Source organism: Malus domestica, chromosome 15 (assembly GCF_042453785.1).
Source record: "Malus domestica chromosome 15, GDT2T_hap1".
Lineage (NCBI taxonomy): Eukaryota > Viridiplantae > Streptophyta > Magnoliopsida > Rosales > Rosaceae > Malus > Malus domestica.
Window position 1 is genome coordinate 4,099,651 of NC_091675.1, and position 27,829 is coordinate 4,127,479.

At 36.0% G+C, this 27,829-nt stretch overlaps 4 protein-coding genes across 7 annotated transcripts; 3 read left to right on the forward strand and 1 right to left on the reverse strand.

Annotated features, from left to right (window-relative positions):
* Positions 1-407: 407 nt before the first annotated feature.
* LOC103424640 (inorganic pyrophosphatase 2-like) lies at positions 408-2,291 on the forward strand. The gene is made up of 4 exons (XM_008362736.4): positions 408-617; positions 698-819; positions 1,006-1,207; positions 1,659-2,291. The coding sequence occupies exons 1-4, from the start codon at positions 477-479 to the stop codon at positions 2,046-2,048; spliced, it is 855 nt and encodes a 284-aa protein (XP_008360958.1). The 5' UTR covers positions 408-476; the 3' UTR covers positions 2,049-2,291.
* A 1,188-nt stretch (positions 2,292-3,479) lies between these two features.
* On the reverse strand, positions 3,480-7,365 carry LOC103424639 (protein NDL2-like). The gene is made up of 11 exons (XM_008362735.4): positions 7,096-7,365; positions 6,216-6,315; positions 5,659-5,756; positions 5,442-5,530; positions 5,184-5,244; positions 4,998-5,084; positions 4,832-4,909; positions 4,688-4,744; positions 4,516-4,571; positions 4,130-4,265; positions 3,480-4,029 (listed from the first exon to the last, which is right to left on the reverse strand). The coding sequence occupies exons 1-11, from the start codon at positions 7,153-7,155 to the stop codon at positions 3,811-3,813; spliced, it is 1,041 nt and encodes a 346-aa protein (XP_008360957.1). The 5' UTR covers positions 7,156-7,365; the 3' UTR covers positions 3,480-3,810.
* A 10,947-nt stretch (positions 7,366-18,312) lies between these two features.
* On the forward strand, positions 18,313-24,388 carry LOC103455837 (serine/threonine protein phosphatase 2A 55 kDa regulatory subunit B beta isoform-like). Of its 4 annotated transcripts, none has more exons than XR_011576458.1 (14): positions 18,313-18,784; positions 19,609-19,712; positions 19,842-19,940; positions 20,051-20,170; positions 20,502-20,690; positions 20,843-20,934; positions 21,310-21,428; positions 21,752-21,875; positions 22,036-22,159; positions 22,525-22,593; positions 22,705-22,796; positions 22,878-22,977; positions 23,119-23,186; positions 23,418-24,388. XR_011576458.1 is itself a non-coding variant. In XM_008395436.4 (14 exons), the coding sequence occupies exons 1-14, from the start codon at positions 18,664-18,666 to the stop codon at positions 23,552-23,554; spliced, it is 1,536 nt and encodes a 511-aa protein (XP_008393658.2). In that variant the 5' UTR covers positions 18,317-18,663; the 3' UTR covers positions 23,555-24,388. The 4 variants fall into 4 exon arrangements, 2 of the variants coding, with proteins under 2 accessions (XP_008393658.2, XP_008393657.2); XM_008395436.4 differs by having other exon boundaries at positions 18,317-18,784; positions 22,900-22,977; XR_011576457.1 differs by having other exon boundaries at positions 18,343-18,784; positions 20,502-20,693.
* An 833-nt stretch (positions 24,389-25,221) lies between these two features.
* LOC103455836 (NADH dehydrogenase [ubiquinone] iron-sulfur protein 7, mitochondrial) lies at positions 25,222-27,005 on the forward strand. The gene is made up of 2 exons (XM_008395434.4): positions 25,222-25,803; positions 26,428-27,005. Exons 1-2 carry the CDS (start codon positions 25,397-25,399, stop codon positions 26,660-26,662), a joined length of 642 nt encoding a protein of 213 aa, XP_008393656.1. The 5' UTR covers positions 25,222-25,396; the 3' UTR covers positions 26,663-27,005.
* Positions 27,006-27,829: the final 824 nt, after the last annotated feature.

Consider the following 27,829-nt stretch of genomic DNA (forward strand, 5'->3'; position numbering starts at 1 on the left):
ATGAGAAAAAAAAAAGTGTGCAGATTCCTTAATGAAATCACTTCGAAAAATATTTTGTACTGTCCATGAACTTTCCTTGCGTTTTAAATGAGTCATGTTTGTTTATGTGTCACATTATGATTTGAGTTATATTTTTTAACGTGTCAGACTGTAATTTGCATGTTCAGTTATAAATTGCAGCACTCAGAATATATAACATTTCATGCATTGTCAAAAGTATGCAAGTGCACTGTTCTTATAGGATTCGAATCAAGAGATAGAATTCAAGCAGGACACAAACATCGTCCACTAAGTATGTGCTTACCAGTTACTGCGTACTCTTTCCCCTTCACATCCCAATAGCTAGGGACTTAGTGCTTGCTAAGCTGTAACCACTTTGCTAAACAACCCTATAAAAACACAGTAAGGCTAATCCTCCTCTGTCTCACAATTAACACACTGCTTCTATTGCCACTCTCTTTGATCATTTTGGAGCAATGGCGGCGGGGATGGTGGTTGTTTTCGACTTTGACAAGACGATCATCGACTGCGACAGCGACAACTGGGTCGTGGACGAGTTGGGTGTCGATGACTTGTTCACTCAGCTCCTCCCTACCATGCCTTGGAACCCTCTTATGGTCTGTTTAATTAATGGTACTAACTATGATAACGAATTTTCGAACACACAGCGGTATGTAATTACTAACTCGATGTTCAGGATCGGATGATGACGGCGCTTCATGCACGCAGAAAGACAATTCAGGACATTTCGGAGTGCTTAAAGAGGGTTCCAATCCATCCCAACATTGTCTCTGCAATTAAATCAGCCCATGCTTTTGGGTAATTTCATCTTCTTATGAACATAAATTATGTTATGTTTTCGCACACTCGTTTTCTCCTTTTGGACATCCATGTTTGATTTGTCTTTCAATTATTTAATTCAAAGGCAAAAAGTAACAAAAAGAATGGTGTGCGGAAATCGTTTTCGTACTTTCTGTAATTTATAATTGTCACACATATATGCAGGTGTGATCTGAGGGTTTTAAGTGATGCAAATGATTTTTTCATAGACGCAATATTGAAGCATCATGGGATAATGGATTGCTTCTCAGAAATCAAGACAAACCCTAGCTTTATTGATGAACAACGCAGGCTGAGAATCTTGCCCTTCCATGATTTCATCTCGTCTTCCCATGGCTGCACTCTTTGCCCTCCCAACATGTGCAAGGTAAATTAGGGCTCCGTGGAGCGGTTTTATAAAAGGGGGTGTGATATCCACACACCTTATTTTACCTCTCACGCACATTTTTTATTTTTGGCTGTCGGATCGGATGAATTGAAGAAAATCAACAGACAAAAATTATCAAGGGGTGTGTAAGAAGTAAAATAGGATATGTGGATAGCACACCCCTTATAAAAAGCACTTCTACTCATAAATGGTTTTAATAGAAGTATTTTTATAATAAGCTTGTCAAAAATTTTATTAAAAATCAAAGTGCTTTTGTAGGAAGCATTTAGTAGTCCTTCTCATTTGGGAACCTTAAAATGACTAAAAACGTTTTTTGGAGAAAATATTTTTAGATTCCAAAATCACTTTTTCTTATAAGCGCTTTCAGTCATTTAAAAGCACTTCCCAAAAGCGCTTCTGGGATCCTAAGCCTTTTAACTTTTTGCTGCAGGGTTTAGTGATGGAAAAGATCCGAGCTTCTGTTTCAGCAGATGGGAAGAAGCATTTCATCTATGTTGGAGATGGAGCTCCCGATTTTTGCGCGGGTTTGAAGCTTGAAGAAGGGGACTTTCTGTTGCCGAGGAAGAACTATCCAATCTGGGATTTGATTTCTGCCAATCCCTTGCTTACCAAGGCAAAGATTCACGAGTGGAACGAGTGCGATGAGCTCGGGACTATTTTGCTCAACACAGTGAAGGCATTCTTCATTGGAGACAAGTCTGGCAAAGAGAGAAGTAATCGTTTGGTTCCAATTGATTGCAAGTCTCAAAGCAGTTCGGTATCTGCCTCTGCCCATGATGCCTTTCAAAATGCCCTCCCAGTTCCGCCTCCTCGCCAGTAATTGTTTAACAAGACGATATTATAAATTACTGTAATTTACAAATAGGAAAATTAGAACTTAGTTACAAATAAGCAATCGCATTGTTCTGATCGACTGATTTAACCCTAAGGGTGTGGGAACAATTCTTTGCCAGTGATTAGGATTTGGGGCACCAAGAATACCAATCCATATTTCCTACTTGTTTTGGCTCCATCTTTGTTGTGTACCTTTTCTTCTATGGAATGACTTAGCTTTACCACTTTATTCTCTGAATGGCAAAATTATGTTGTTAAACTATGAATCTAAAAAAGGCAATAATCAATATGATTAATAAAACAAATTCACAGTTTAACAACATAAAAATTTAATCTTGCCGGTCAAACAACGACAGGAACGTGGCATGTAAAAGAAATGAGAAATAATCATGCACTACCTAACCATTTAAGTGCACTTTTGCACACCACCATAAATAATGGTAAATGCTCACCATACACCTTAAACTATACCTCGTGCCTTTTCACCTAATTCCGTTTAATTTTCATATTAAACGGCCTCAACTTGTCCGCGGCAGCCAACTTTCTCTTTTCTTCACCCGTCTCACCTTTATCTCTCTCTCCCTCTCCCTCTCCCCCGCCCCACACCTAATCTCTAAAACTGATTTGCATTTGATAAATCCTTCCATTCAACCCATCTTCTTCTCCATGTGACCATATGCAGCGCAGAAGAAATGGCCATAGGATTGGGAAGGCGCATACTAGACGAAGATATGACCTTTTTTTTCCCTTGCTTTTTGTCTCTAACCATGCCCATCGCAAGCCCAAGGAATCGTAGTGGCGGTGATTTTTTCAGGTCATCTTCTTCATAAGATAGCGGCGGTAGTGGGACGATTAATGTGGAGCCGTGGTGGCACATCCGACCGCCAAACATTGATGTGAAATCATGGTGGCACACCCAACCGTCAAAAATTGAAGAGGATACGTGAAAGGTAAAAATAATTGTACATAGCACCACCCGTTAGTAATAGGACACGTGGCATTCTTCTAGAAGGATGGTAAGAATCCATCTAATCTAAGTTATTGATGACAAGCAAAGATGCTCCCAGCCATATATATCATGCAGATGCTGGCCATGACAGACTCCACCAAGTCCCTCCCTTTTATCGCAGAGTGATTAATCGAGTCATATTTTGTGCCAAGATAGATGGCTACTTGGGCTTGACACATGATCCACCACTTAAAGTTGAATGTGCCACATCAATAAAACCAAAACGAAGCCGGTCTTTACCTAACCTTACCTAACTTTATGTAACTTGTCGGATTTGTGATACAACTAAAGATGAGCATCTTTTAGGTGCGTTGGGCATCCGGTTGAATCAACGTATCATAAGTACGAGAAGAACAAAAAGTAAAACCAAAAGAAGAAAATCAATCAATAAACAGAAAACCCACTTCGTGAACACGAAAAAAACACAAGTTCATCATCCATTTTATATCATTATTGAGATTTACGTTTTTGTTTGTAACTAAATGTTTATTTCGACGATATACAGAAAACTAGACCTTCCCCTCCCTCAACTAACAGTTGTGATTACAAATGAAAGAATTATATCTGCTTCCCTTGTGATATTATCCCCTGTATCTCTCACTCTCTCTCTCTCTATATATATATATATATATCTACAGAACCGCTAATCCCCTTTCCCTTTTTTCAACCCCCAAAATCTAGGTGAAATCTAAAACTCACAGAAAAGAAGCGTTTTTCGCAAACCCTTTTTCAACTCCTTTCAGGAATGAGGAATTCGAGTTTTTATCGGTTTCAACTTCAAGCCCATGCTTTCTGGTGAAAGAAGCTCAGGTGCGATGCAGGACGGACTCAAGGGGCTTCTTGGGCTGACACTGGACTGAGAAGGCCTGTACAAACCATATCCCATGAGGAAGTACTCTAGCGGTATCAACATCGCATGCGGCTGCTCTTCTGTCACCATTGACCCACATGCCTGAACCTGTAGGTCACCCACACGTCCAGTAATGAGCTTACCCTATATTCATGGAAAAGTACGACTAAAACTTGATATGACCGTAGAAATTAGCCGGGTTGCATACCTCAACCAAGGCACTATATCTTCTATCTAGTTTTGAAGTCATGTAGAGAGCTTCTGAGTGAAACGGAGAGCTGTCACCAACAAATATTAGCGAACGGCATTGTAGCTTTCTCAATCCTTCAGAAATGTCAGGTCTCCTACGAGACATTAAAAATTGAATTAATTCCATGCCACCTAATGCATCAAACTCCGATTATGAAGTGGTTATAATTGGACATCCTGTATGCATTTTGTGCAGTTAACACTACAGAATGCCACAGTGATTGCTAATATCTCACTACTGATAATTTGTCTGCCGGGGACAACCCCTTCCTAAGTGGGGTGGTTTGTTACTGGGATTTGATCATAGAATAAAAATATAAAAGAAATCTCGGGAACAGAATTTACCCATTCATTGCCTCAAGAAATCGCCAAACATTCGAACTATGCCTTTCATCAAGTGACTGTAAGAGCATACAGACATTAGACATGAGATCAGCACTTAACCACCGTCATCGTTGGTTTTATATAGACATGGAACGTAACATAATAAAAGATAAAAAAAGGCTAGAACACTAACTCTTCTGCATGCCTGAACTATATCTGACTCTGGTACTTGAACACTACCACGAACTTCCTGCAGCCATGATTTAAAACTTAAACAATCAAACCAAAATAGATGCCGGGACACAAATATATGTGAGTTCAACTAACAGTGGCAGACCTTGCTGAAGTACCGCTTAAGCAATATCTCCTTAACCACGCCGCACATGCCATAAAAGTAGAGTAAATTCGACATCACCTGAAAATGAGATTAAATGTCAATGTGAGAACCAGATTTTCCTTAAACCCAACAAAGTTATACATCCAGGAAGGGGAGAAAGAAAAACCTTATTATACAACCATTCTGTCCAAGTGGCTGCTTTGCATATAGGTGAAACAAGTATCAAACCCATGACACGTGGTCTATATTTCATCTGTTGCCAAGAGTTATAGGAAAATCAGACAATTAAGGACTTATTGAAAGATAAGGAACACATGTAAGCACCAATCTGCACTGTGCCAAGAGATCTTACAGCAAATTGGGTGAGAATGAAAGCTCCAGCTGTAACCCCCATACACATCACTGCACCGAGTCTACGGAGAGAGAAAGAGATATCAGGGTAACTACCTTCATTTTTCAATCATCTAAATAGAAGGATGATTATTTACTTGCGTGTGTTCAGTAAATGGGAGTCAAGACACTAAACCAGAAGCATTATAATGAACAGGCATTTAATTCAGATCACTCCAAAGCAAGTTCTTGTTTGACATGAAATGGAAATTTCATTTACCCAAAAAAGTCGAGAACCTCGGCAATCTGATCCACTAAATCATCAACAGAATACAACGGATCATCAAGGCTAATTGCAGAAGCTCCCAACTGAAAAAATTCTTGAAGAAGGCACAAGATAAGATACGATGTGAAAAATAGCACTCAAATACAAGAGAAAATTAGTCATAAAAATCAAGTGGAATCCATATATGTAGTCAAGTTATTGATTTACAAACCTCATGGCCAGGAGGACTGATATGATATATGCAAAAGTTGTGAAGCAGCAAGGAACAAGCTTCTGGACAAAAGAATAATCCTTGAAAGCAGGACATATCTGGTAAATCAGATAATAAGACAAATGATAAGTTGGACCTTAATGTCACGAAAAGAAACAATGACGTTGAAGCGTTTGGTTGAGATAATCCATGATGCTCGAGGTTTTAAATACTTGTACAAAGTAGGTAAAAAATTAAGACAGAATTTCTCCAATTTAGTAAGAAAAAAGCAAGACCAAACTAGTTAGGAAACTGCACTCATAACAAATAAATTTCAGAGATAGAAATTGATCAAACACATTTTCTTACTACACATAATATTTCAGGGTTATGAACAATTTGATTCTACTAAAAAATTTGGAATTGAAACTGATGGATAAGATCAATCAAGGTAAACGGCCAGGCAATAAATTTTAATTTCATGAGTGGCACACATCCACGTACGCAAGACAAAGACAATCCAAATGTACAACCAATCAAAACAATACTTATCGGTAGCTAAGCCATGTTCTACTTACGGTTTAAGGCTAAATCAGGATACGTGACAAGAGCTGGCTTGTCCGGATCTCCCAACACAGCGACCGACACAATACCAAGACCGGTTCTCACAATATGCTCCTGCATAGAGATGCCATAACAGGATACAATTTAGACAACATTTCAGGGAAGTAAAATTGAAACAGAATAGTGACAAAGCATTCTTATGACTGCGAATCAGCATTCAAGAGATAAACCGCGCACGTTAAGAAGGCGCCTTTTCGGGTTATTTACTGTGAGGAGATGATAATACACTAACAACCATACCACAGTATACTGCCATCAAGAAGAAAAGTAGAGTGATCGTATGCAGTCAGTACCCTTAATAACAAGGTATAAAATTGACCACTTTTGCTCATATGGGCACGAAGCAATCATCAAAGAAAGTTTGAATTTTTATTCTTTGACTCCAAGAATATCAGCATTCCAATTACTAACCAACCAAATACAGTATATTTCCCAAAGCAGAAAAATTATACTACTAACTATTTTCTAGATAATGGACTCATATACTCACTTACGCAGCTCCCAAATGAGAAAAAATGCATTTTGTTTTTCAAAAGAAAGAGAATTTAATAAAAACCCAACGACAAAAATAGACAATCTGAATTTGTTAGCCTGCAATTAAGAAAAAGTAATGTTGCAGCAATCGTTCATGATAGGCAAGAAAATATTAGTCAATTCTTCTCAACACCACCCATTTTTCGTAATCAAAGAGTTGGGCTCTTCAGAATAGCGGGATCAAACGCAATACATATATTGCATTATACAAATTTCAAAATTTTCTTGGCAACCAAACAGAACAACGCGTTTGTTAAAAGCAAAATACAATACAAAATTTCAGGAATGTGGGTTGTTTACCTTTCCGCCAAGAGAAACCCCCTCCATATCCACCGACACTGAATCACTTGAATCCCCCATTTTCCCTCTCTCTCTCTCTCTCTCTCTCTCTCTCTCTCTAAAAGTCCTCAAATGGCTGAGGCATTGGGTTTGGTGTCCATGGTTTATATATAAATATGAAAATACAAATCTCTCTCCTTTAAATGTTGACTCGTTGTGAACTCGTACGAGTCGCGAACCGAGTCACCGACGCTTAATCGCCAGAGAGGTCTCACGAGCGGTCCCGTTTATATGTACGGGTTTTGATTTAACCAGAGTTAAGAGGGAGAGGCCGACAGTTTTTCAAATTTACTAGAGTGCCCTTGCTTTCCTTAGAATCTCTATTTTTTCTTTAAAAGATCCAAACCCTAACGATTTTTTTTTTTTAATACAGATTCTATTTATATTTGGGGTTTTTTTAGTGGTGAATTAGTTATGTATTTGAAGTAGTTGTTTTTCTTTTTGTTAAGTCGTATTTGGAGTTGTTTTTTTGTTTTTTCAGACAAAATTAGTAAAAATTGTTGGTTGCAATTTGAAGCAAGGGCTAAATTGTAAATAAGTCATGATGTTGGTGGGTACGTATATCAAAGCATTTGCTATTATTTACGTGTCGTTTTTAAACGACAAGGATATTATTTTCAAAAATAAATGTGGATTTTGGGAAGATTAATTACTGCGCTTAGTAATTAATCCTATTAATTGCAATGTTAGGTGGATATGATGAATAGTACAGGAAGATATTAAGTGGTAAATCATTTCTGTATAGGGATATGTTATGAATCTAATCACGAAACTCTCTGTCACTTTATAATTTAACATCAATTTTCTTACTAACATTATAAAACATTAGTATAGAGTCCCAATTTTGGAGAGAGTCCTCTTAGCATTTCTTGTATTGCTAATTCATCTTTTAAGTTCAATAAAAAAAATGGCACTGAACATTTATGTTTTCATTTGACATGCATTGAATATGTTGAATTATCTTATCCAAGTTAATCATAGACCCCAAACGAGGCATCAAAGTCATTTTGCGAACTCTTGATACAATCACGAAAAAAATAGTCAAATTTTGACTTTTTAACTTATTGTGTGTCTAAAATTTGCAATTACCCACTGAAATTCAATATATTTCATTCATGAAAATGAACATATATGAACAAGGATAATCAATCTAACCCATAACTTTTTCCTATATTAGTTTACAAGTTGGCATTGTTTGATCCACATATTTTTATTATTATTAATATGTTAAATGCAACAAGAGAAGTCACAACATCCTTATTTATTTGCCCATTATAATAATTAATAAAATAACATACGAATAAATACTCTTGATCACTTATCGTCATTTACTACATTAAGTCGTATTATTTAATTCGCATGTTCATACTCTCAAACATGTGAGACACAAATAATAGGACCAAGTTGTGGTCCTTTCGAGTTAAACGCTTATGCATTTTGCTAAAATTGGAATATACACATTGATTGTATTGTTCACATCCAAAGATATAGAAAGATTTGCAACTCTTTTATTTATTTATTTCAATTGTTTTTTTGGCAATGCATGGTAGGCCATCGTAATCACGACCACATGATTCAGCAGTTGAGACATCATGCGGCTGGATATAACTTATAAGTGCAAACATGCAATTATATATTAATTATTTTTATTGTTTATTTTTTCATCAAGTTATTGGTATCTGTCATTAGCATTCACCAGACAACAATCCAAAAGTTAATTTTCACACAATTTTCAGTCCCTTTACCAAAACGTTTTTACTAAGATCACCAGATAACGGTTCTTCGACGAAAATTGCCAGACAAAACACAACCAGGTCACAAATTTAAAAATTTGCCGTCAATTATTAACAAACAATTCTTATAAGAGATTTTCTTTTTCTTTAAATGACGTATATACTTATACATCTTTTTCAATTTGTTATATGAACTTTTTATATCAAAATTTAAAATTATTACTTTGTCATCTTACACTAACCTCGTTAAGTTTTTCATCCAAAATAAATTGCGTGCACTGCACATTAGTTGTGTTCACCATTATTTTGGACTTTTTAACTTCCCAGACCCCAAAATAATCTAGAAACCAAGTCATGTCCCTTATTTTGAATGGAAAACTTTACAGAGCTAGAGTGAAATAACAAATTAATGATTTTAAAAAATTGATATAACAAATCACTTAAAATTTAATTTATATGACAAAAATATATATAAATTTATATGTCATTTAAATTTTTTTTCCTTCCTATGATTATTGTGAGCCCATAGTGAGGCTAATCGTTTGTTCAAACAAAATATATAAAAAAAAATATATATATATATATATACACACATAGAGTGAAGAATTCGAACATGGAACCTCGAGCACAAAAATAAATGTTATTAATCAATTGAGCTACAAGTGACTTGCGTAGATTATTGTGTCATTTAGCATGATTGTTTAAAGAAAAATGACTTTTTAGCCAAAATGGTCCATGAGATTTGCATAACACATAACTTTGGTCTCTGAGATTGAAAATCAATAGAAATGGTCCATGACATTATCCACCATCCATTATTTTGGAGGAAAACTTATGAAAAAGGGTTTTGAAAACTTTGAATTTTAATAATAAGGACAAAATAAAGGGAAAGTGAATAGTAATATGATTGACTTTTTAGTGTAAAAATATTATTTTTCGTTAAATTGAACAGTACCGGAAGTTTTTCATTAAAGTTCCCTTATTTTGATCCTATCGTTAAAAAACTTCGTTAAGTGGTTCCAGAGCTCATACCAGAAACTAGGATTTTTTGCCAGAAGTTTGGGTAATTTTCAAAGCTTCGTAACTCAATCGTTTCTTAACCAAATTCGACCCATAATATACGAAAATGAAGATAGGAAAGTGTCGAACAAGATTATAACATTTGGAAAACTAGTGGTTGCCAGAGATGATAAGAAAATAGCCTGAAAGGTGACTGGTCCACGGGAAAACTGAGGAACTTGTCGGAAACTAGATAAATTTGAAACGTTCATAATTTCTTCAATACTCAATGAAATCGAGTGATTCAAAATCAAAAAAATCATAATTCTCGAGAGACAAAGAGAATGGAACCTTTCTCAATGTGGTTTAGCTGAAAAACGGCTCGAAAGTAGCTATCTCAAAGAGACCAAGATAGCTACTTTCAAGCAATTTTCCAGCCAAACCATGGTGAGTTAGCCATCAAGAAAGCTACCATTATCTTTGTCTAGTCAAGAAGTATGATTTTTGTTTTTGAATCACTTTATTTTGTTGAGTATTGAATAAGTTATGAACTTTTAGAGCCTGTTTGGTATCCTATTTGAAATTTTGTATCATTTCTCAAAACATTTATTGAAAATAATTTTCTTTAAGAATAAAAAATTTAATTGGTTTGCGGTTTAAATTTTTTAAATCTTACGACTTAAACTAGATTAAGGTATCTAAAAAGAAGGGGTCGCAAGATAGGAAGAAAGATGAGAGAGAATGAAAGAAAGTAAGAGATGATTGAAAGAAACAAAAAGAAGAGAGGGGATCGAACGAGATAGAGCGGAATGAGTGAGAGAAAGAACCAAGATAATGAAGAGAGCGGATTGAATGAGAGAAGAAAAAGGTAAAAAAAAAAAAATAAATAAATAAAAAAGAGGGAAAGAAGAAAAGAGAGATGGATTTGGAGTGAGATGGGAGAAAAGAGAGAAAAGAAATAAGAGAGTTTGAGTTTAAAAACTCTAAAAACTCACTTTTTATGTTTTTAGATAATATACTATATTTTTTAGTTAGTCTTGAGTTCAGTTTTTTAAAATAGTTTTACCAAACAAGTTTTTAAGGCCTAAAACTTGAAAATTGTTTTTGAGTTAAAAAAGTTGGATTCAAGTAGAGTATCAAACATGGCCTTAAAGTTTACTCAGTTTCAGGCGAGTTTTCCAGCTTTTCAGCAGATCAGTCAACTTTCAGGCTATTATTCGGTCAAACCATAGCAAGTTAGCCATCGAGAAAGGTATAATTCTCTTCGTCTCGTCAATAAGTATGATTTTCATTTTTGAATCACTCTATTTCATTGAGTATTGAAGAAGTTATAAACGTTTAAAGTTTACTCAATTTTCGGCGAGTTTTCTAGTTTTCCCGCTGACCAGTCACCTTTCAGACTATTTTCTGGCCATCTCCAGCAACCATTGGGCTTCTAAATAGGTGTATTCTTGTTCAACACTTTTGTATCTTCATTTTGATATTATGGGTCGAATTTGGTTAAAAACGATTGAGTTACGAAGCTTTGAAAATTGCCCAAACTTCCGGCCAAAAATCTCAGTTTCCGGTATGAACTCCGGGACCACTTAACGAAGTTTTTAACGGAATGACCAAAATAATGGATTGTTAACCATTTCTATTGATTTTCAATCTCATGACCAAAGTAATGTGTTATGCAAATCTCAACTATTTTAGCTAAAAAACCAAGAAATTTTGAAGGCCAAATTACATTTAGATACGAGTTGTTTGCATTTGTCCGTCCTCGGAACTTTGTTGTAATTGTCATGATAAGTCACGATCTGTTTGGACACGTGATCTTATTTAATAAAATTTAAAAAATGTATTTATTGGCAACAAGAGATGCTCTCATCAATAAAACCCTCATCGGCCGTCTATATGACACTTACCAACTTCATAATCTGTTTGTCTTGATTTGCTTAAAAATTAATTAATTAATTACCTAACCAAACATGGTAATGGAATTTCTTTGGGATTATTACTACTTATGATACACTCTTGTAAGGTTATAAATTAGAAAAATCTACGTGTATAAGCACACCATAAGTTCCAATATCCCATCAACATTAACCCACCAACCATCATGAGAAATCATATATAATTACTATAATTTTTGTCCTTCAATATTTGGCAACAAACATAAAAATAAAAACTGCATCCCATGATATGAAAGATGCTAGCATTGATAGTGCATGAATGTGTTAGCGTAGTACTGTGTTGTTCATTACTTTGACATAGCATAATTCGTCCATGTAATGCGCAACTGATATTAACACCAATTCTATAGACATATGTATTTGTATATATTTTAGGCTTCTTTTTAGCTACGTTTTTTAGAACTCGATTTTGATCTCACTCTGTCTCCTTTAACTCAAAAGTCACAACCTTACTTCTTGAAACTCAAAATTCGTTCTAATTTGACTTGTGGATAGGGGTGGTTTCCGTTTTATTCGGCTCGGTTTTTTGCCAAAATCAAAACCAAATGCCACGCCTGACCCTGATATCTCCTAAACACCAGGGCAAACACGTGTTGGAAGACACCTGACGGCGTCGAAGCCATACTTAGATGCATGAGAACTAAAGAATATACATAAGACTTATAAATTTAAAAGTAATTAATATGCAAATGAGGAACGTGTTCAGAACATACAACTAATTTAGAACACTAAAAGAAGTAATATAAATTTGAATGAATAAAAGAATGGGTCATACACCTAGAGAACTCAAAGATACCGATGCGAAAATGCCTTGACGACGGGATTGTATGCGGAAGCGCAAAACAAACATGAGTGAACCAAGTTGATATATATATATATATATATATAATATTGAAACAATTATCAACATACTAACCCCCAAAGTTTTATGAAAACTCAATAGCATAATATGTAATAGGTTTTCCAAAACCCTAGCATGCCATAAAACCTTTATAAAACATATCTCGTATATAGTGTGCTAACTAGTGGTATCTTAGTCACCCGTGGTGTTCAATAATTATATCTCCCGACCCGCATCCAACAAATACGTCTCTTGGCCCGAAGCCAGAGATTATTTCTCTTGGCCCGATGCTAACAACTATGTCTCTCGGCCCGAAGCCATAGAATATTTCTCCCGGCCCGAAGACAAGAACTATATCTCTCGCCCATAGGTAGAACAGTGACTACTAAATACACACAAAACATTGAACATATTCTTTCCAAACGTAGGTACATATATCTCAAAGACATCTTCATAGCATATAGTCATCCATCATATATACTATAAAAAATAAAAAAAAAAGTCTGTAAAAACATGTTCATAAATAGTATATAGTCATCCATCATCATATATACTACAAAGAACATAAGTTAGATAAAATATGGTATTCCAAAATATTCTCAGTAAGCATGATAATCATAAAGTGTAAATCCAATTTACTTATAAAACATTTCATAAAATGTAACTATTAAATCATGCTTTTTCATGTATGCATTTCTACTATTAAAACATGCATTTTAGAAGATGTCAATTCACAGATACTTCGCCGCCGAAGAGTCACGCAAACTAGCGAAGACGGAAACGCCACAAATAATTGCCCATAAGCACATAAAAGGTCCAATTAATAAAATTCTATTAAAACGATTGAATTTGGGAAAACAGACTTCAAAAACGGATTTAGGACATCGAATTACCCTAAGAAGGGTTCCAGGTAAATTTCGAAAAAGTCAACACGAGAATATTCCAAAGAATATTCCTCTTGGGTCAGGTCAATACTGGTAAATGGATCCAGGGTTTGGGTCATGGGCTGGGGTTTGGGTCGGACCAAGTTGGGCCGGTTCTACTCAGGTTTGGGTCCAGTGGGTTTTAGGGTTGATGAGTTGGGCTGAAGACTCGTGGGTAGTTCAATTGGGCGAAGACCTGTGTCAGTAAAGCCCAAAGGCATGGTGTTTTAAGGGTTTGTACTGGGGCTTGAGCTACCTAAATAGGTTGGGTTACTTGGGCCAGTTTTTGGCCCGTTTGTTAGGCAGGTCATCGAAACCAAAGAGAGAAGGCCGGTTTTCGGCTGGGAAATTCCCGAGCTCCAATAGACCTCAAAACTCAACAAAAACATGTCATTCCATATACCAAAATGAAGCCCATAAAATAAGGAATCAAACCATACCTTTGGTTTCCACAAACGTGGTCGGAGTTGGCCGGAAAAAGGCTCTAAGCCACATATATTCACCGGAAAATATAGAGAAAGCTCCATGAGTAGTTTTCATGTTTAAACCTTCACCTAAAACCATTTTTAACAACCCCTAAGCCTTCTAGACTACTAGGGATGAAGATTGAAGGGTGGTTCGACTTAACTTCGTTGAAGACGACAATAGCTCGTCAGGAAGATACTTGCATAATGACGAGGATGAGTGAGAGGTCTATTCCAGGTGGTAGGTTTACGGTGTGATCGTGGTGATGGTTGTCTGTGTGTTAGTCTGTAAAGGTGTGTGTGCGTGTGTGTGTGTGTTCGGTGCTTGGGGAAGAAGGAGGTTGCAGCGAGGGAGAGGGAAAAAGTGGGAAAGAGAGAGTTGTCGAAAGGAAGAGATACGGTGCACAGGAAAATAAGGAGGATAATGAGCTAAGGTGGGGAGACAAAACTAAAAGGTGGGCCCTACGTGGCTCACCGATTAAGACCAAATAAAGCAACCTTTTCAAAATCATCCCCAACTTAAGTGAAATTATGAAATCATCCTCGACTTTCCGTAAAACCTGGGACAGGTTGTTACACCAAACCACTTTCGATTCGGTTCGGTTCGATTTTCTTTTGAGTTTGGTTTTGTTTGGTTTCAGTTTCTTTTATTTTATCAATGTCGCACTCCTAAACAACTGATCTTAGCATTCATCTTCAGTCTTCATAGTAATAAAAGAAAATCAACTTTTATCTTATCCTCTGTAATGGGGAGCACCAGAATAAGCATAAAATTCCTAAAGAAGATGATCACTACCATTGGTGCTGTCAAGGGGCAATCTGTTGGTGGTTTTTTTGTTTAAGGTCAAATGTTAGGCTTGTTAAGCACAAACATTTAGCACAGTATATCATCGTATCGTTTGCAAATAAACTTATATTTTGGTAGGATACATTATCTCTACTAATTAATAAAACACTCATTATTAACCAAAATCTTATGAAATTACCAATTTAACCCTCTAATTAAAACAGAACATGAATTAGAAATATGGAGCATAAATGTAATTTCACACAATCAAAAACATATCTCTAATTAAAAAATAATAAAAAACTTATCACTCTATTCCTCTCTCATTCTATTTCAAAAACAAAAATAACAAAATTTCTCACACACTTTGTGTGTGTTCATATGCTATTTTATTAATAATAATAGTATGTTATATTTTTCAATCAGCTTATCCGAAAGAAAAAAGGATATCTTATTTTCAACGAACTGCACGTTAGATTGTCGATCGGTGTAACTTACACCTTTGGCATGCATCAGTCGTCATATTTGTCAATTCAACGACGATAGTAGAAATTATAAAATAAAGATAATAATCTTTTAATTATGTCCAATAATATTTTAACCCGTATTTTATTATTTAAAAAAATACTAGATATATTATTAATGTTTATTGGACTTTAGAAAATAAAGAACACATCACATTTTTTTTTATTAGACCATATCAGACTAGAGTATTCACCCATGAATCGGCCCAATAAAAAAAATATCACGTGTTTATATTTTTAAAATTCAAAAAAACTTAAATAACATGTCAATTATTTGTCAAAATAATAGTTTTAATATATCATTCAACAAAATTATACTCACTAATGAGTACCGAAATATTATCGGGATTCAGAAACTATAAAGAATTCATTCCAAGGCAAATTATTAACTTTTCCTTTTCCTCTTGTTGCGAAGCCTAAATCACTAACAAAAGTTTGCACGAGCATTGCTTGTGGTGCAGGGCAAAAGAATTAATTATGACCCCACCAAAAAGCCCCATGGCTTCTGTCGATCATAAAGACGACCTTTAATCAGATTTGACGTGTATTTTTGTCAGTGGTTATAGTTGAAACAGGCCCAACCCAAAATCCTGTGGGCCAGGCTCATATTAAATGGGTCAAAAGCTTTGCTTCTAAGATTCGATTTGGGGGGGGGTTAAATATCAACTTTAATGAGCTGACTCATTTCCGCACATCAAAATTATAAAACAAAAATTGAGAGTTCCGCATCAAAATTAAAAAGTAAAAGTTGAGAATTAAATATCAACCGTTAGCTCGTAAAAAATAATTTATGCAGTTTTAAATGCATTTAATATGTTATTTTTAAATAATACAACAACTGCACATCTTGAAATTGATAAAATTAAGTTACTAGCGATACTTGGTAGTTCAATTTCTAATTGCAAATGAAGAGATTTTGTGAAGTTAAGGAGTAGGGCGATAACCTACCCACGATGATTAGGTGTTGTGAGTCTCATCATGAACGTTACTTAGTACAAGTGATGTGAGATTAGGGCTAGGTTGAATCTTAATTCAAACCTTAACTTAAACTAAAAGGATAATAAAATGATTAACTTTTGGTGAAATTGTTAAGTACAATTAATCAATGAATTTGGTTAGGATTGATCGAATACCCGTACGAATTCGAAAAATATACGGCATTTTTATACATCATATATGAAATTTAGATTAAATTTAAGCGAATAAAAAAATTACGGTAACATATTTTCCATTAGAATACAAAAAAACACGCATCAACTTTTTTGTTTGCAAATACACACATCAATCTTGAACGGATAAATACTTATCCTTTCAAAACTATTTGATTTGATTAAATTTTGATTACAAGAAAACAAAAGCAAAATATATTCCAGTATTTTGCTCACAATGATGGAAATGCTAAAGGGGCTCTTTCCAGTGAGTTTCTTTATGTATTCTCCGCCGTCTCAAGTTTTTGACACATCTTTTTATAATATTAACATCAAAATTAACATTAAATTATAAAGTGACAGAAAATTTATGAATAGTTCTATTTTAAAAGAGTCATCTCAACATTTCTCCACGATTAAAACATCCACCGTTGATTTTACTTTTTTTTTTTTTTTTTTTTTTTTGCTACAAACCAACAAACAACGTTGGATCAAAGAGAGACATCTACATTGTATGCTACGCCGAGTTTCACTCGACCATATCCATAAAGTTGAGAGATTAGAAAAAAAAACTATATAAACGGATATAATATTATCCCTGTCCCTTTCAATAGTTATCACATCTAAATATACCACTTACCACTTTTATTTCATTATTATTGCTTTAATAAAGTTCCAAATTTTACAACCAAATATTCCTCAAAAAGCATAAACACAAAAATATGAAAAGATTAAATAAATAATGAAAATACTTGGGTTTACTCGGTTGAGAGTTTTTTCGGTACGACAATGGTCATAATACAATAGTTAAAAACTTGAATAAAAAAATTCAACTAATAATATTATGATATTTGATGTACCGAATCATATTTTTGTCACAATGAAAAATTTCACAATCTGTTGATGCATCTAATTGTCAATGCGATTGTGTTTGATATATTTTATATCATCAAAATTGTTTATATACTCAATAATCATATAAATATTATCACTATAAAAGAAAAAAAATCAATTAAATTGACGATAACTTAATTGTGTGTATGATTAAAACAATTAAATTATGTTGGTAATAACTAATAACTAACATTCTGACATTGAATTGTCAATTTGCTTTCGCATGGCTCTTAAAGGCTCAACTAAATGAACTCTAATGGACCTAGCTTGCTCGTGTAACAATTTCATACCGGAGGTGATACCGCCATAAGGAAGGAGCTAGAAGTGAAAAAAAGTATACACGGGAGGTTTGGACTGCTTCATCTTGATTTTAAAAATTGGTATGAAAACTCCCACAATCCATTTCTTACTAAAAAGACCTTTCAAATAAGAAAGAGCAGTAGCCTGCGAATCACTTTTATCTTTTGGGTGGAAAGGGCAAGTAGAACGGGCATGAAAACTAAACCTTCCTGACGAAACAATTAATAAAAATTAAATGATTGCGAATTTAATTAATTAAAACAAATATGATTTTCAAACGCTGACTAAGAAATTTCCACCATTTCAATTATAAAATTTCAACAATAAAATGTATGAACGCAAACATTTTTTGTCATAATAATCTAAGACAATAAATTATAAAGAAAACTAACGAAAATTTTTTAAAAACTTTAATTTTAATGAAAAAGAATAAATAAAAGAGTAGTGAATAATACCAAGAAAAAATAAAAATGTGATTTATCGTTAAAAATAAACAGTACCAAAAATATTTCGTTAAAACTTCATAAATTATATCATTTATTGAAAATTAGAGTAGTTTAGACCGTGACTTAAAAAAATCCATCAATAATGTGGGGAGTCTGAATTATTTAGACATCCACGACAAATCAACTAAAAAGCTACGCCCTGCTGCGTCATTTTCCTCCCCTCTATTTTCAGCAAAAAAAAAAAAAAAAAAAAAAAAAGAAAAAAGAAAGAAAGAAAAAGAGATGAGAGAGAAAGAATCAGAGAGAGTGGAAATTCCATCGCTGTGAGGACAGTACGCGTAAGGCTTGGAATGGACGAAGAAGAAGGAAGAGACTGCATTGATTTTCCGATGAAGATTGCTCCGAATCCCTGAGATTCACGCAAATCCGATTTTCTCAGATCGATTTACTCTGCATTGATTTCTCTTCTCTTTTTCTCGGCTCATTTCCTTGTCCATTTTTTTGGAATAAAACAAATGAACGGCAGCGGAGAGGGCCTCGCGGCTCCGGCGACGTCAGGGGCGGCCGTATCGCCGCTCGACTGGAAGTTTTCGCAGGTCTTCGGAGAAAGGACAGCCGGCGAAGAAGTTCAGGAAGGTAATAGTAATATTCTTCCTCTAATTTTCATTTCGTTTCGTATTGTTAGGGATTCACTATTGCTTTCGTTTCTCTCATTACATTTAATTCTAATTAATTTAATCTTAAATACATTTATCGGATGATTAGTTGCAGAAATTGTGTATTGAATGATGAGAATCATAAGACGCCAATGAAATTTAATCGAAAAAGTTTGGTTTTTGGATGACCCAAGCACTTGAGCTGTATAGTTAAGGGCTCGTTTGGAAGTGCATTTTAAATTACTAAAAGCGTTTTTGTTGAAAATGTTTTTGGAACCAATGCTTAATAAAAATGCAAGTGAAAAAGCACTTCAAGTGCTTCCTACAAGCGCATAACTGGTGCTTCTTGCAGGAAGCACTCCAAGTGCTTTTGAAACACAAAAGCTTTTTCTCTAAAAGTGCATTCAGTCATTTTAAAAGCACTTCCAAATGAACCTTACGTTATTGGCTAATGGTTTGTGGCTATTAATTGATGAAGCTATACATTTGGAGGCTGTCTAATTGTTTTTAATCTTCGTTTAATTTTTAAATCACGACATTTAGTTGATTAGTATAGGGATTCATTTTCGAACATATTGTTGCGATGGATACATGTAGGGAGATATGTTTTAAACTTAAGGACTTGGATTTTAGAAATAAGTGAACTGGAAATCGTATCACTTTCAATCAATGGACTCACTTGAATACCTGCTTTTGAAGCTTTGAAAACGATACTTAGTGGGTGTTTGAAGGTGTTGAGTAGTGTGCTTTGGTGCACCAACATACACAACTACTTAGCTTGTGTACATGCTGGATGTTTTGCAGTTGATATAATATCTGCTATTGAATTCAATAGAACTGGGGACCACCTTGCCACTGGAGATCGTGGAGGCCGGGTGGTATTGTTTGAAAGAACGGATATAAAGGATGTAAGTTAATACATTTTTGTCATGATTGTGGGGCTGGGAGTATATTATCTTTATCCTTATTCTGTTGTTGTATTTTGTTACACTGGTGTGATTTATTTGTACTTTTATTGTATAAACTTAACTATGTAGCATGGTGGACATCGGAGAGATCTGGAGAGGATGGATTATTCAATCAGTAGGCATCCTGAGTTCCGCTATAAAACCGAATTTCAAAGTCATGAACCTGAGGTATGACTTTCTTTGTGCTCAACTAGGACTGTAGATAGGCTTATAAAGATTTCCTCTGTGCCAGAATCTGGATTTGACTAACTTGCTCTTTCTTGTTTTTCAAAACTCAGTTTGATTATCTTAAGAGTTTGGAAATTGAGGAAAAAATCAACAAGATCAGATGGTGTCAAACAGCTAATGGTGCACTGTTTCTTCTCTCCACTAATGACAAAACCATCAAATACTGGAAGGTAGCACCAACATTTTTTGAACTCGTATGTGGTTAGATTATTATATGGAAGATGATTTCTCTCAATATCACATCTGCCAGAGTAATTTTTAGGCAACGTTAGTTGCATTACACTTTCCATTTATATATTGTTCGGAACAAAGATGGCGATTACTCCAGCCATTTCATTTTATACCTCATTCTTGGGATGAACACACACATACACACATGCAGAGTGTAGTGCATGACTTGTTATGGCTTCCAATAGGTGGTACAACGACTTAAGATGTAATTATTTTAAATTTTTTTTCCTATGGAAGGAAACATTCTAATCCTGCTCTAATGCTGAGCAGGTCCAAGAGAAGAAGGTAAAGAAAGTATGTGAGATGAATGTGGATGCTTCTAAATATATGGAAAATGGTTCAGTTGCTAGTTCTATGTCATCAAGCTCAAAACCGTATCTTGCAAATGAAGCATGTAAAGAGAGCCCAGTCAGTTCTCCAAGCAATGACTCTTCATTTCCATCTCTGCACTTGCCAGTGGTAGTTGTACACAATCTGATTTGTTTATTTTCTGATAGCATATGGTTTTGCTGTTATGGTATTTAGAAAATTTTCCAGAGTCAATTATGCTTAACTTTCTTGGTGAATGACATCCTATTATTTAGCTACACTTGAACTTTTGTGGCATCCAGGTGACCAGTCAAGAGACGAGCCTTGTGGCTAGATGTCGAAGAGTGTATACCCATGCCCATGACTATCATATTAATTCGATTTCAAATAACAGGTACATCTTTTATTCAATGGAATACGCCTTCACCTTTTCATCTATTTTTAAATCATGTTGTGTATGTTCATTGTTTGCCTTGATGCTTGTGCTCCTATTTGAACGTACATTTTTATTATTTGATTACGTGATCATGGATGAGCAAATTTTAGTTGCTGGACTTTCCCCACCCCCAAAAGAAAAAAAACAGTTTCTGTTGTAAACGTTGACACTGAAGAACAATATTTGTCACTAGAAGGAAAAAAAGATTTATTTTCAATGTCGAATCTTACTTTTATGTATTGTGTAATATATACTTTGGCATTGTTGCATGGATATTATCTACCATGGTCTCCATCTTCTGGTCACTAATGTAGCTATCTTTTGGTTTCGCAGCGATGGTGAAACTTTTATATCAGCTGATGACCTGCGAATTAATCTTTGGAACCTAGAGATTAGCAATCAAAGTTTTAATATTGTTGACGTGAAGCCTGCAAACATGGAGGATCTAACTGGTGAAACCCACAACACTATGATGACAATTTCTTACTTTCTAACTTTTGACTGTCGTTTGAAGAGAAATGGCTGTAGACATAACCTTGACCCAAGTATCTGGGCCTGTTACAAGGCTCCTGGTCTGCCATTCAGTCATATCCTGGTGAACGTTTCATTAAGTGGCATGCTATCATGTCTGTCATAGATTTCATCTGTTTCTATATTGGCTGAAATGTTCTGGCCATGTAGTAAACTTGAATTATGCCTTATTTATATGCTTTGTTGGTCAAACAGCTCCACATGTGTAATTATTTATCTTTACATACTTGAAATTTATGTGCAGAGGTGATAACATGCGCAGAATTTCACCCTACTCATTGTAACATGTTGGCGTACAGTAGCTCCAAAGGCTCAATTCGTCTTATCGATCTGCGGCAGTCAGCTTTATGTGACACTCATAGCAAATTGTGAGTTGTCTTTCATTCTTCCTCCCTTCCATTCTTGCACTCATCAAAGATGATTTAGTATTGTAATAAAAATAACTGTATGAAAAATCTTTTGACACTTTTAGCCCTCTTTAATTTCTTGGTTTCCCTTGAATCCTAAGTATGAGTTATAATGGTGCAGGTTTGAAGAACAAGAAGCGCCCGGTTCAAGATCTTTTTTCACTGAAATAATAGCATCGATTTCAGATATTAAGTTTGCTAAGAATGGAAGACATATACTTAGTCGGGATTACATGACTCTTAAGGTTCACATATTCAGACTCTTATAAAAAGATGGTTCATACTTTCAATATTTTGAAATTTCGTGTCATAGTCCTACAAACAGAGTTGCAAGTAACAAATGCTAAAAAACCCTCTCTCTCTCTCTCTCTCTCTCTCTCTCTCTCTCTCTCTCTCTCTCTCTCTATCTCTCTGTTTCTTGAGACTGGATTGCTAAAATATTCTATTTTTGTTACTGTGATGTTTAGAGTGAATACTTTATATCATGATATTCAATTTGTTCTTGTGGTGAGTTTGTGGATTGCGGCTACTTCTTGTCTTCAGATTTTTCGGATTCTTAACCCTGTCCCTTACAAATTCTGTTCTCACCTTTTTTTCCCGGTTTTCTCAGTTATGGGACATCAACATGGATTCTGGCCCAGTTGCAACTTTCCAGGTTCATGAATATCTAAGACCAAAGGTGATGTATTCCTTCAAAAAGTTTGTTTGATCACATATAATCTTAAAAGAAGACAATATTATTTAAGTAATACCATACAATGCAACTTATTTAGTTCTTTATCATTCTCAGCTTTGTGATTTATACGAAAATGATTCCATCTTCGATAAGTTTGAGTGCTGTCTAAGTGGAGATGGACACCGAGTGGCAACAGGTTCTTACAGGTTAGCTGTATACCATATACATCCTTTGTTGCTTTTATACTTGCACCCTGACCTAAGTTGTGTGGGGCTCAACATATGAAGAAACACATTTCTGTGATTCCAGCAATCTGTTTCGGGTGTTTGGTTGTTCTGAAGGGAGCACAGAAGCAACAACATTGGAGGCCAGCAAAAACCCCATGAGGTATTTTTCAAATTCTATATAATGCTCGTTAGGCATGCTCTTTTTAGGGAATAGTATCATTTAGTCCAAGAAAAACTCTTTTTTGTTTTTTTTTGGTTCTCTTGGTCAAATGTGCTTATTATTTTTCTCATGAACTTCCAGGAGACAAGTTCAAACGCCAGCAAGGCCTTCTAGATCTTTGGGCAGCCTTCCTCGTGTTCTCAGGCGAGGTATGTTCTTGCTTGCATATGAATTTTGTATACATAGTCCATTTTCTGAAAATTGAGTGGTCTTGGTAAAATTTAACATAATTGATTTCCATTCAAAGTCTCGAATGAACTTAAACTTTTTTTTGTAAAAGAGAATAAAATTCAGATTTGAATCGATTAGGTATGGTACTTGATGGTAGTCTATCTGCTAACCAGTGTCTGTACATATTTTCTTCCATTGTAATATAAAAGGTGTGGATAACTCTGGAGCTGACGCAAACGGAAATTCTTTTGATTTCACAACAAAGTTGCTACATCTTGCATGGCACCCTTCTGAGAATTCAATCGCCTGTGCTGCTTCAAACAGCCTTTACATGTACTATGCATAAAAATAGTATGGAAAGTTGTATGTCTTGGCAGGCAAAGCTTTTCTGATTTCTATTGACAAAAGGCTGCCTTGCCTTGTTCTCCGGCTAGTGATGTTTAAGCTGCACCCTACCTAACTGCAAAATCAGGAAGCATTTTGGCTGATGTCAACATTTTCAAGAAGAAAGTAGTATCTGCCCCACCCATACAGGCGAAACATTGCTGTTTAAGGTAACTCGAAAGGAGAATGCTGTTGTCCTCATAGTGTCTTGTTAGTTGAAGAGATGTGATATTAGCTGATCGGCCTACCGAAAGAATACCTGGTCAATATCTGCTTTGCTGCCACAGTAGAAACCAATTGGGTCCTAGATCCTGAAGCGGGGAGAAGCTGTAATGGTGCCATCAACGCTGATTGATACCAGGGCCTTCAACCTTGTATTATTTGAACTAAAGTTAAAAGGGTTTGTGAAATTTTATCACTGTTTTTACTCTAACCATTCTTTCCCCCTCTTTCAGAGTCTGCTGATTTTCTTTCCTTAGCAAGTATTGGTTCCTTTGGACAGTGAAGGCTCCATGTTAGACTTAATTCCTCGGTCTTAATTCGTCTGGTTTTTGGGTGTTTGTTGTTTAGGTAAATGTTTTTGGTGTAGGTAAACTGATCATCTCTATATTATTCGATTGTCGGTCGTGATATCGAATCATATGGACTACTTTTGTTGAATTAGGTGCTTTTGTTTAGTTTGTGCTGACATTAGTGTTGCCCTTGGGGGCTAGGAACTGTAACAAGCTTTTACCTTGTTCTTAAACCGCTATTTTATCAAGTATAACTGTATATGGTAAAATTTTCTCTTTGTTTATATTTGACCGCGGTGAGTTCGTTCCCCTTTTTTGGTTTACCATGGTAAATTCCTTGGATTTGGCTCGGGCCTTTATTCTATGAAACAAGTGTCTCACATTTGCAGCATTAGTTGAGTAGCATGATCTTTTATTTGAGACATTTGTTTTGTGCAACGATGCTTGAAAGTGTTTCTCCCACATCGTGAAGATGAAGCTCTTATTACGAGATAGACGTTAGGCATGGAGAAATGTTTTAGCGTGTCGGGAACATAATTCTGTACACTGACTTGCTGAATGTAATAATACAATTGGAACAATTTCTAGTTCAGTCGGTTTCATGTATGGTTTAACTAGTTACTATTATTTGACTAACTTAAACATTAAAACTATGAAAATTAGTAATGCCCCCTCAATTTAGAAATTAGCATCTTCTTTTAATTTTCCCCATCGACTTTTAATTGTGTTTTCAAACCCCTTTGAATGTGCAATTTGCCATCAACCATCAAATTTATTACATTTGTTTGTTTGTTTTTTTTTTTTCCTTCTATTGAACTGATGAAAACAACTCTCAATCTGACGGAATAATTTTTGGAATTGACACTAGGGGTGAATTGAAAATTCAGAAAACAACACGGAATAAGGTATTAAGTCTGAGTTATTGCTAAATTTTTCTGATTTATTTTAATAAATCTCCAGCCACTTGTTATTACGGTATAATAATATTCTTCTTCATTTGTAAGCGAGAGTTCTTAATTTCGAAACGACGATGTCGCAACTAATTTATCCTTAGTGTAAATGTATTGTTAAAAACCAAAAAAGCCCTCTAAATCTAGTAACCGCACAACATTTAGAAAAAACCAAATTGTACAAGTCCAAAAATGGGTAAATCCCAATTTGCAACCTAATCCTACGAAAATTAGAAATTGTGATTTACGCCTGATGCAAAAACTAACACGGAGAAAACAGCTTCAGGCTAAAATTTCAGCTTTCCTCCTCCTCCTCTTCTCTCTCTCCGAAGCTCCACGGTCATGGCTCTGCTGACCCGTGCCCGCATCCCTCTCCAGCTCTCGGCCCAGCGGGCCCTCTCTCTCCACACCACCGTCCCCTCCCTCTCGTCCTCCGCCCCCTCCGGCTCCACTCCGGCCACCTATGCCCGCCCTCCTCCCCCTTCCGCCTCCCCGCCCCCGCCGGGCCTCTCCAAGGCCGCCGAGTTCGTGATCTCGAAGGTCGACGATCTCATGAACTGGGCCCGCCGCGGCTCTATCTGGCCCATGACCTTCGGCCTCGCCTGCTGCGCCGTCGAGATGATGCACACCGGAGCCGCCCGCTACGATTTGGACAGATTCGGCATCATCTTCCGGCCCAGCCCTCGCCAGTCCGATTGCATGATCGTCGCCGGCACTCTCACCAACAAGATGGCCCCTGCTCTCCGCAAGTAACAACAAGCCCTTCCTTCCCTCTCATTTTTCCGAATCTCAGTTTTAGGGTTTAGGGATTTTTGAGCTTAGAAAATGTTTTGGCGGTAATTATATTTGTATATACCTAATATAATCTCAGCTTGGAATAATTGGAGCTTTGATTAAGCTCAATTTTAAGGAAATCTCCGATAAAATGGGAATAACATGTCCACCCTTCTCCTCCAGTTTGTTATTAGGAGAATTTTGAGAACCAACTTTGATTTATTTATTTATTTGTATTTGCATGAATTTTACCTATGAAAGTGCTTGCTGGTTATGCTGATTAGCCAAGTTGGTTAGAGCGGTATGCTTCCGTGGTTAGATTAGACTAGATTATGGCTCGAATATAAACAATGTATTAGCTCTTGGTAACAAAAACTAGTTTTGCAAGGGGGTTGTAGCTGAAATAGTTAAAGAGGATTGTGTGTCTTTGGATGGATGGGATTTCTTAGGAATTTCTTCTGGGAAGTGCATAATTGCCTTTGATTTTGGGAGTTAAAAGCTCCTCACCAACCTTTCAATTTACGCGTTGTTGTAATGTTTGCACAAGTAAACCAATGGGTATGAGTTGTTGTGATCTTTGTGCTGAAATTTTGTTGCAGGGTCTATGACCAAATGCCTGAGCCGAGATGGGTCATCTCCATGGGAAGCTGTGCAAATGGGGGTGGTTACTATCATTACTCCTATTCTGTTGTTAGGGGTTGTGACAGGATCGTCCCCGTTGATATCTATGTTCCAGGCTGCCCTCCCACTGCTGAGGCCCTACTTTACGGCCTTCTCCAGCTACAGAAGAAGATCAACCGGCGCAAGGATTTCCTCCTTTGGTGGACCAAGTGAGGACTTTCATCTTGTGTTTGGGGGCCTGCTTTCGCTATATCTTATCCAATAATAAGTCTTTCTGGGGTGGTTTGCCCTGGCTAAGCACCATGAAAAGGGAGAGATTTTGCATTTACAAGTTATAACTTTTAGATCCCAGGGTGTCCTATGTTGTGCTTTCTGCATATTTCCGTCGTTTTGGAGCTATAACAGTTGCCAAGGATTCTGTAAAACATTTTTCTGTTTCAAACTGGGTGCTTGAACTAATCTCCCATGTTTATCTACTTGTTTGATTGATTGTTGGAAGCTGCTCATAGTTTTGTTTAACCCGGGATTAAGTAATGTATCCATATTTTTCTGTAAACCCTTGAGTTCATGATTTCAGATTCGAGTAGTCATATTATTGTTGGAAATGTTGTTGCCTGAGACTTGGTCCGAGGGTTCTACGACTCGACTCTGAGCTTAGGTGTTGAAGACCCAACCTGGTGAACTAGGCGCCCGAGGACTTCGATGTGCAGGACATGAACCCCATCTCCCATACCCCTAACGCCGGGGACGAGGATCGGGACCTTCGGAAGCTTGGGGCTCAAATCTGGGACCTTCCAACACATGAGATTTGAACTCGAACTCCTAACTTCTTAATCTTATCCTAATCTCAGTCAACACTACGGTCTGGTAGCATTCCTTTTTACTTAGAAGTGAAAGGTCTTAGGTTCAAATCTCGTGGATGGCGAATGACGAATTTGATACCAAATTAGGCTGCTCATTGTGTGGTTTTGCCGAACTCTCTCCCCTCAGTGTAAAACTATTGATGTACTAAAAAAAAATAAAAAACATGAGATTATGGATTATCACTTCTCCGAATGTTGCATTATAAAACTCTGTTTGCAGGCAATAACTTTCGCATCTTAAAAGTTTTCGGTCAAGACCGTCTCTAGTATGTGGTAATAGAGTGGCCAAAACTGGTGAAGCAACCCCAACACACAATTTCAAAAAATGTTTGCGTTGAATGCATTTAAATTGTTTCTTCTTCACTTATGCGGCGATCACACCAATTAAACGTAAATTTTATATGATGTTCCCACCATACAAAAATAGCCATAGTTGTAAGTAACGGTCCATAATTCGTTACGTACCGTATACAAATATGAGTTATTCTCTTGTAATTTTTTTTTGGGTAAATCACCA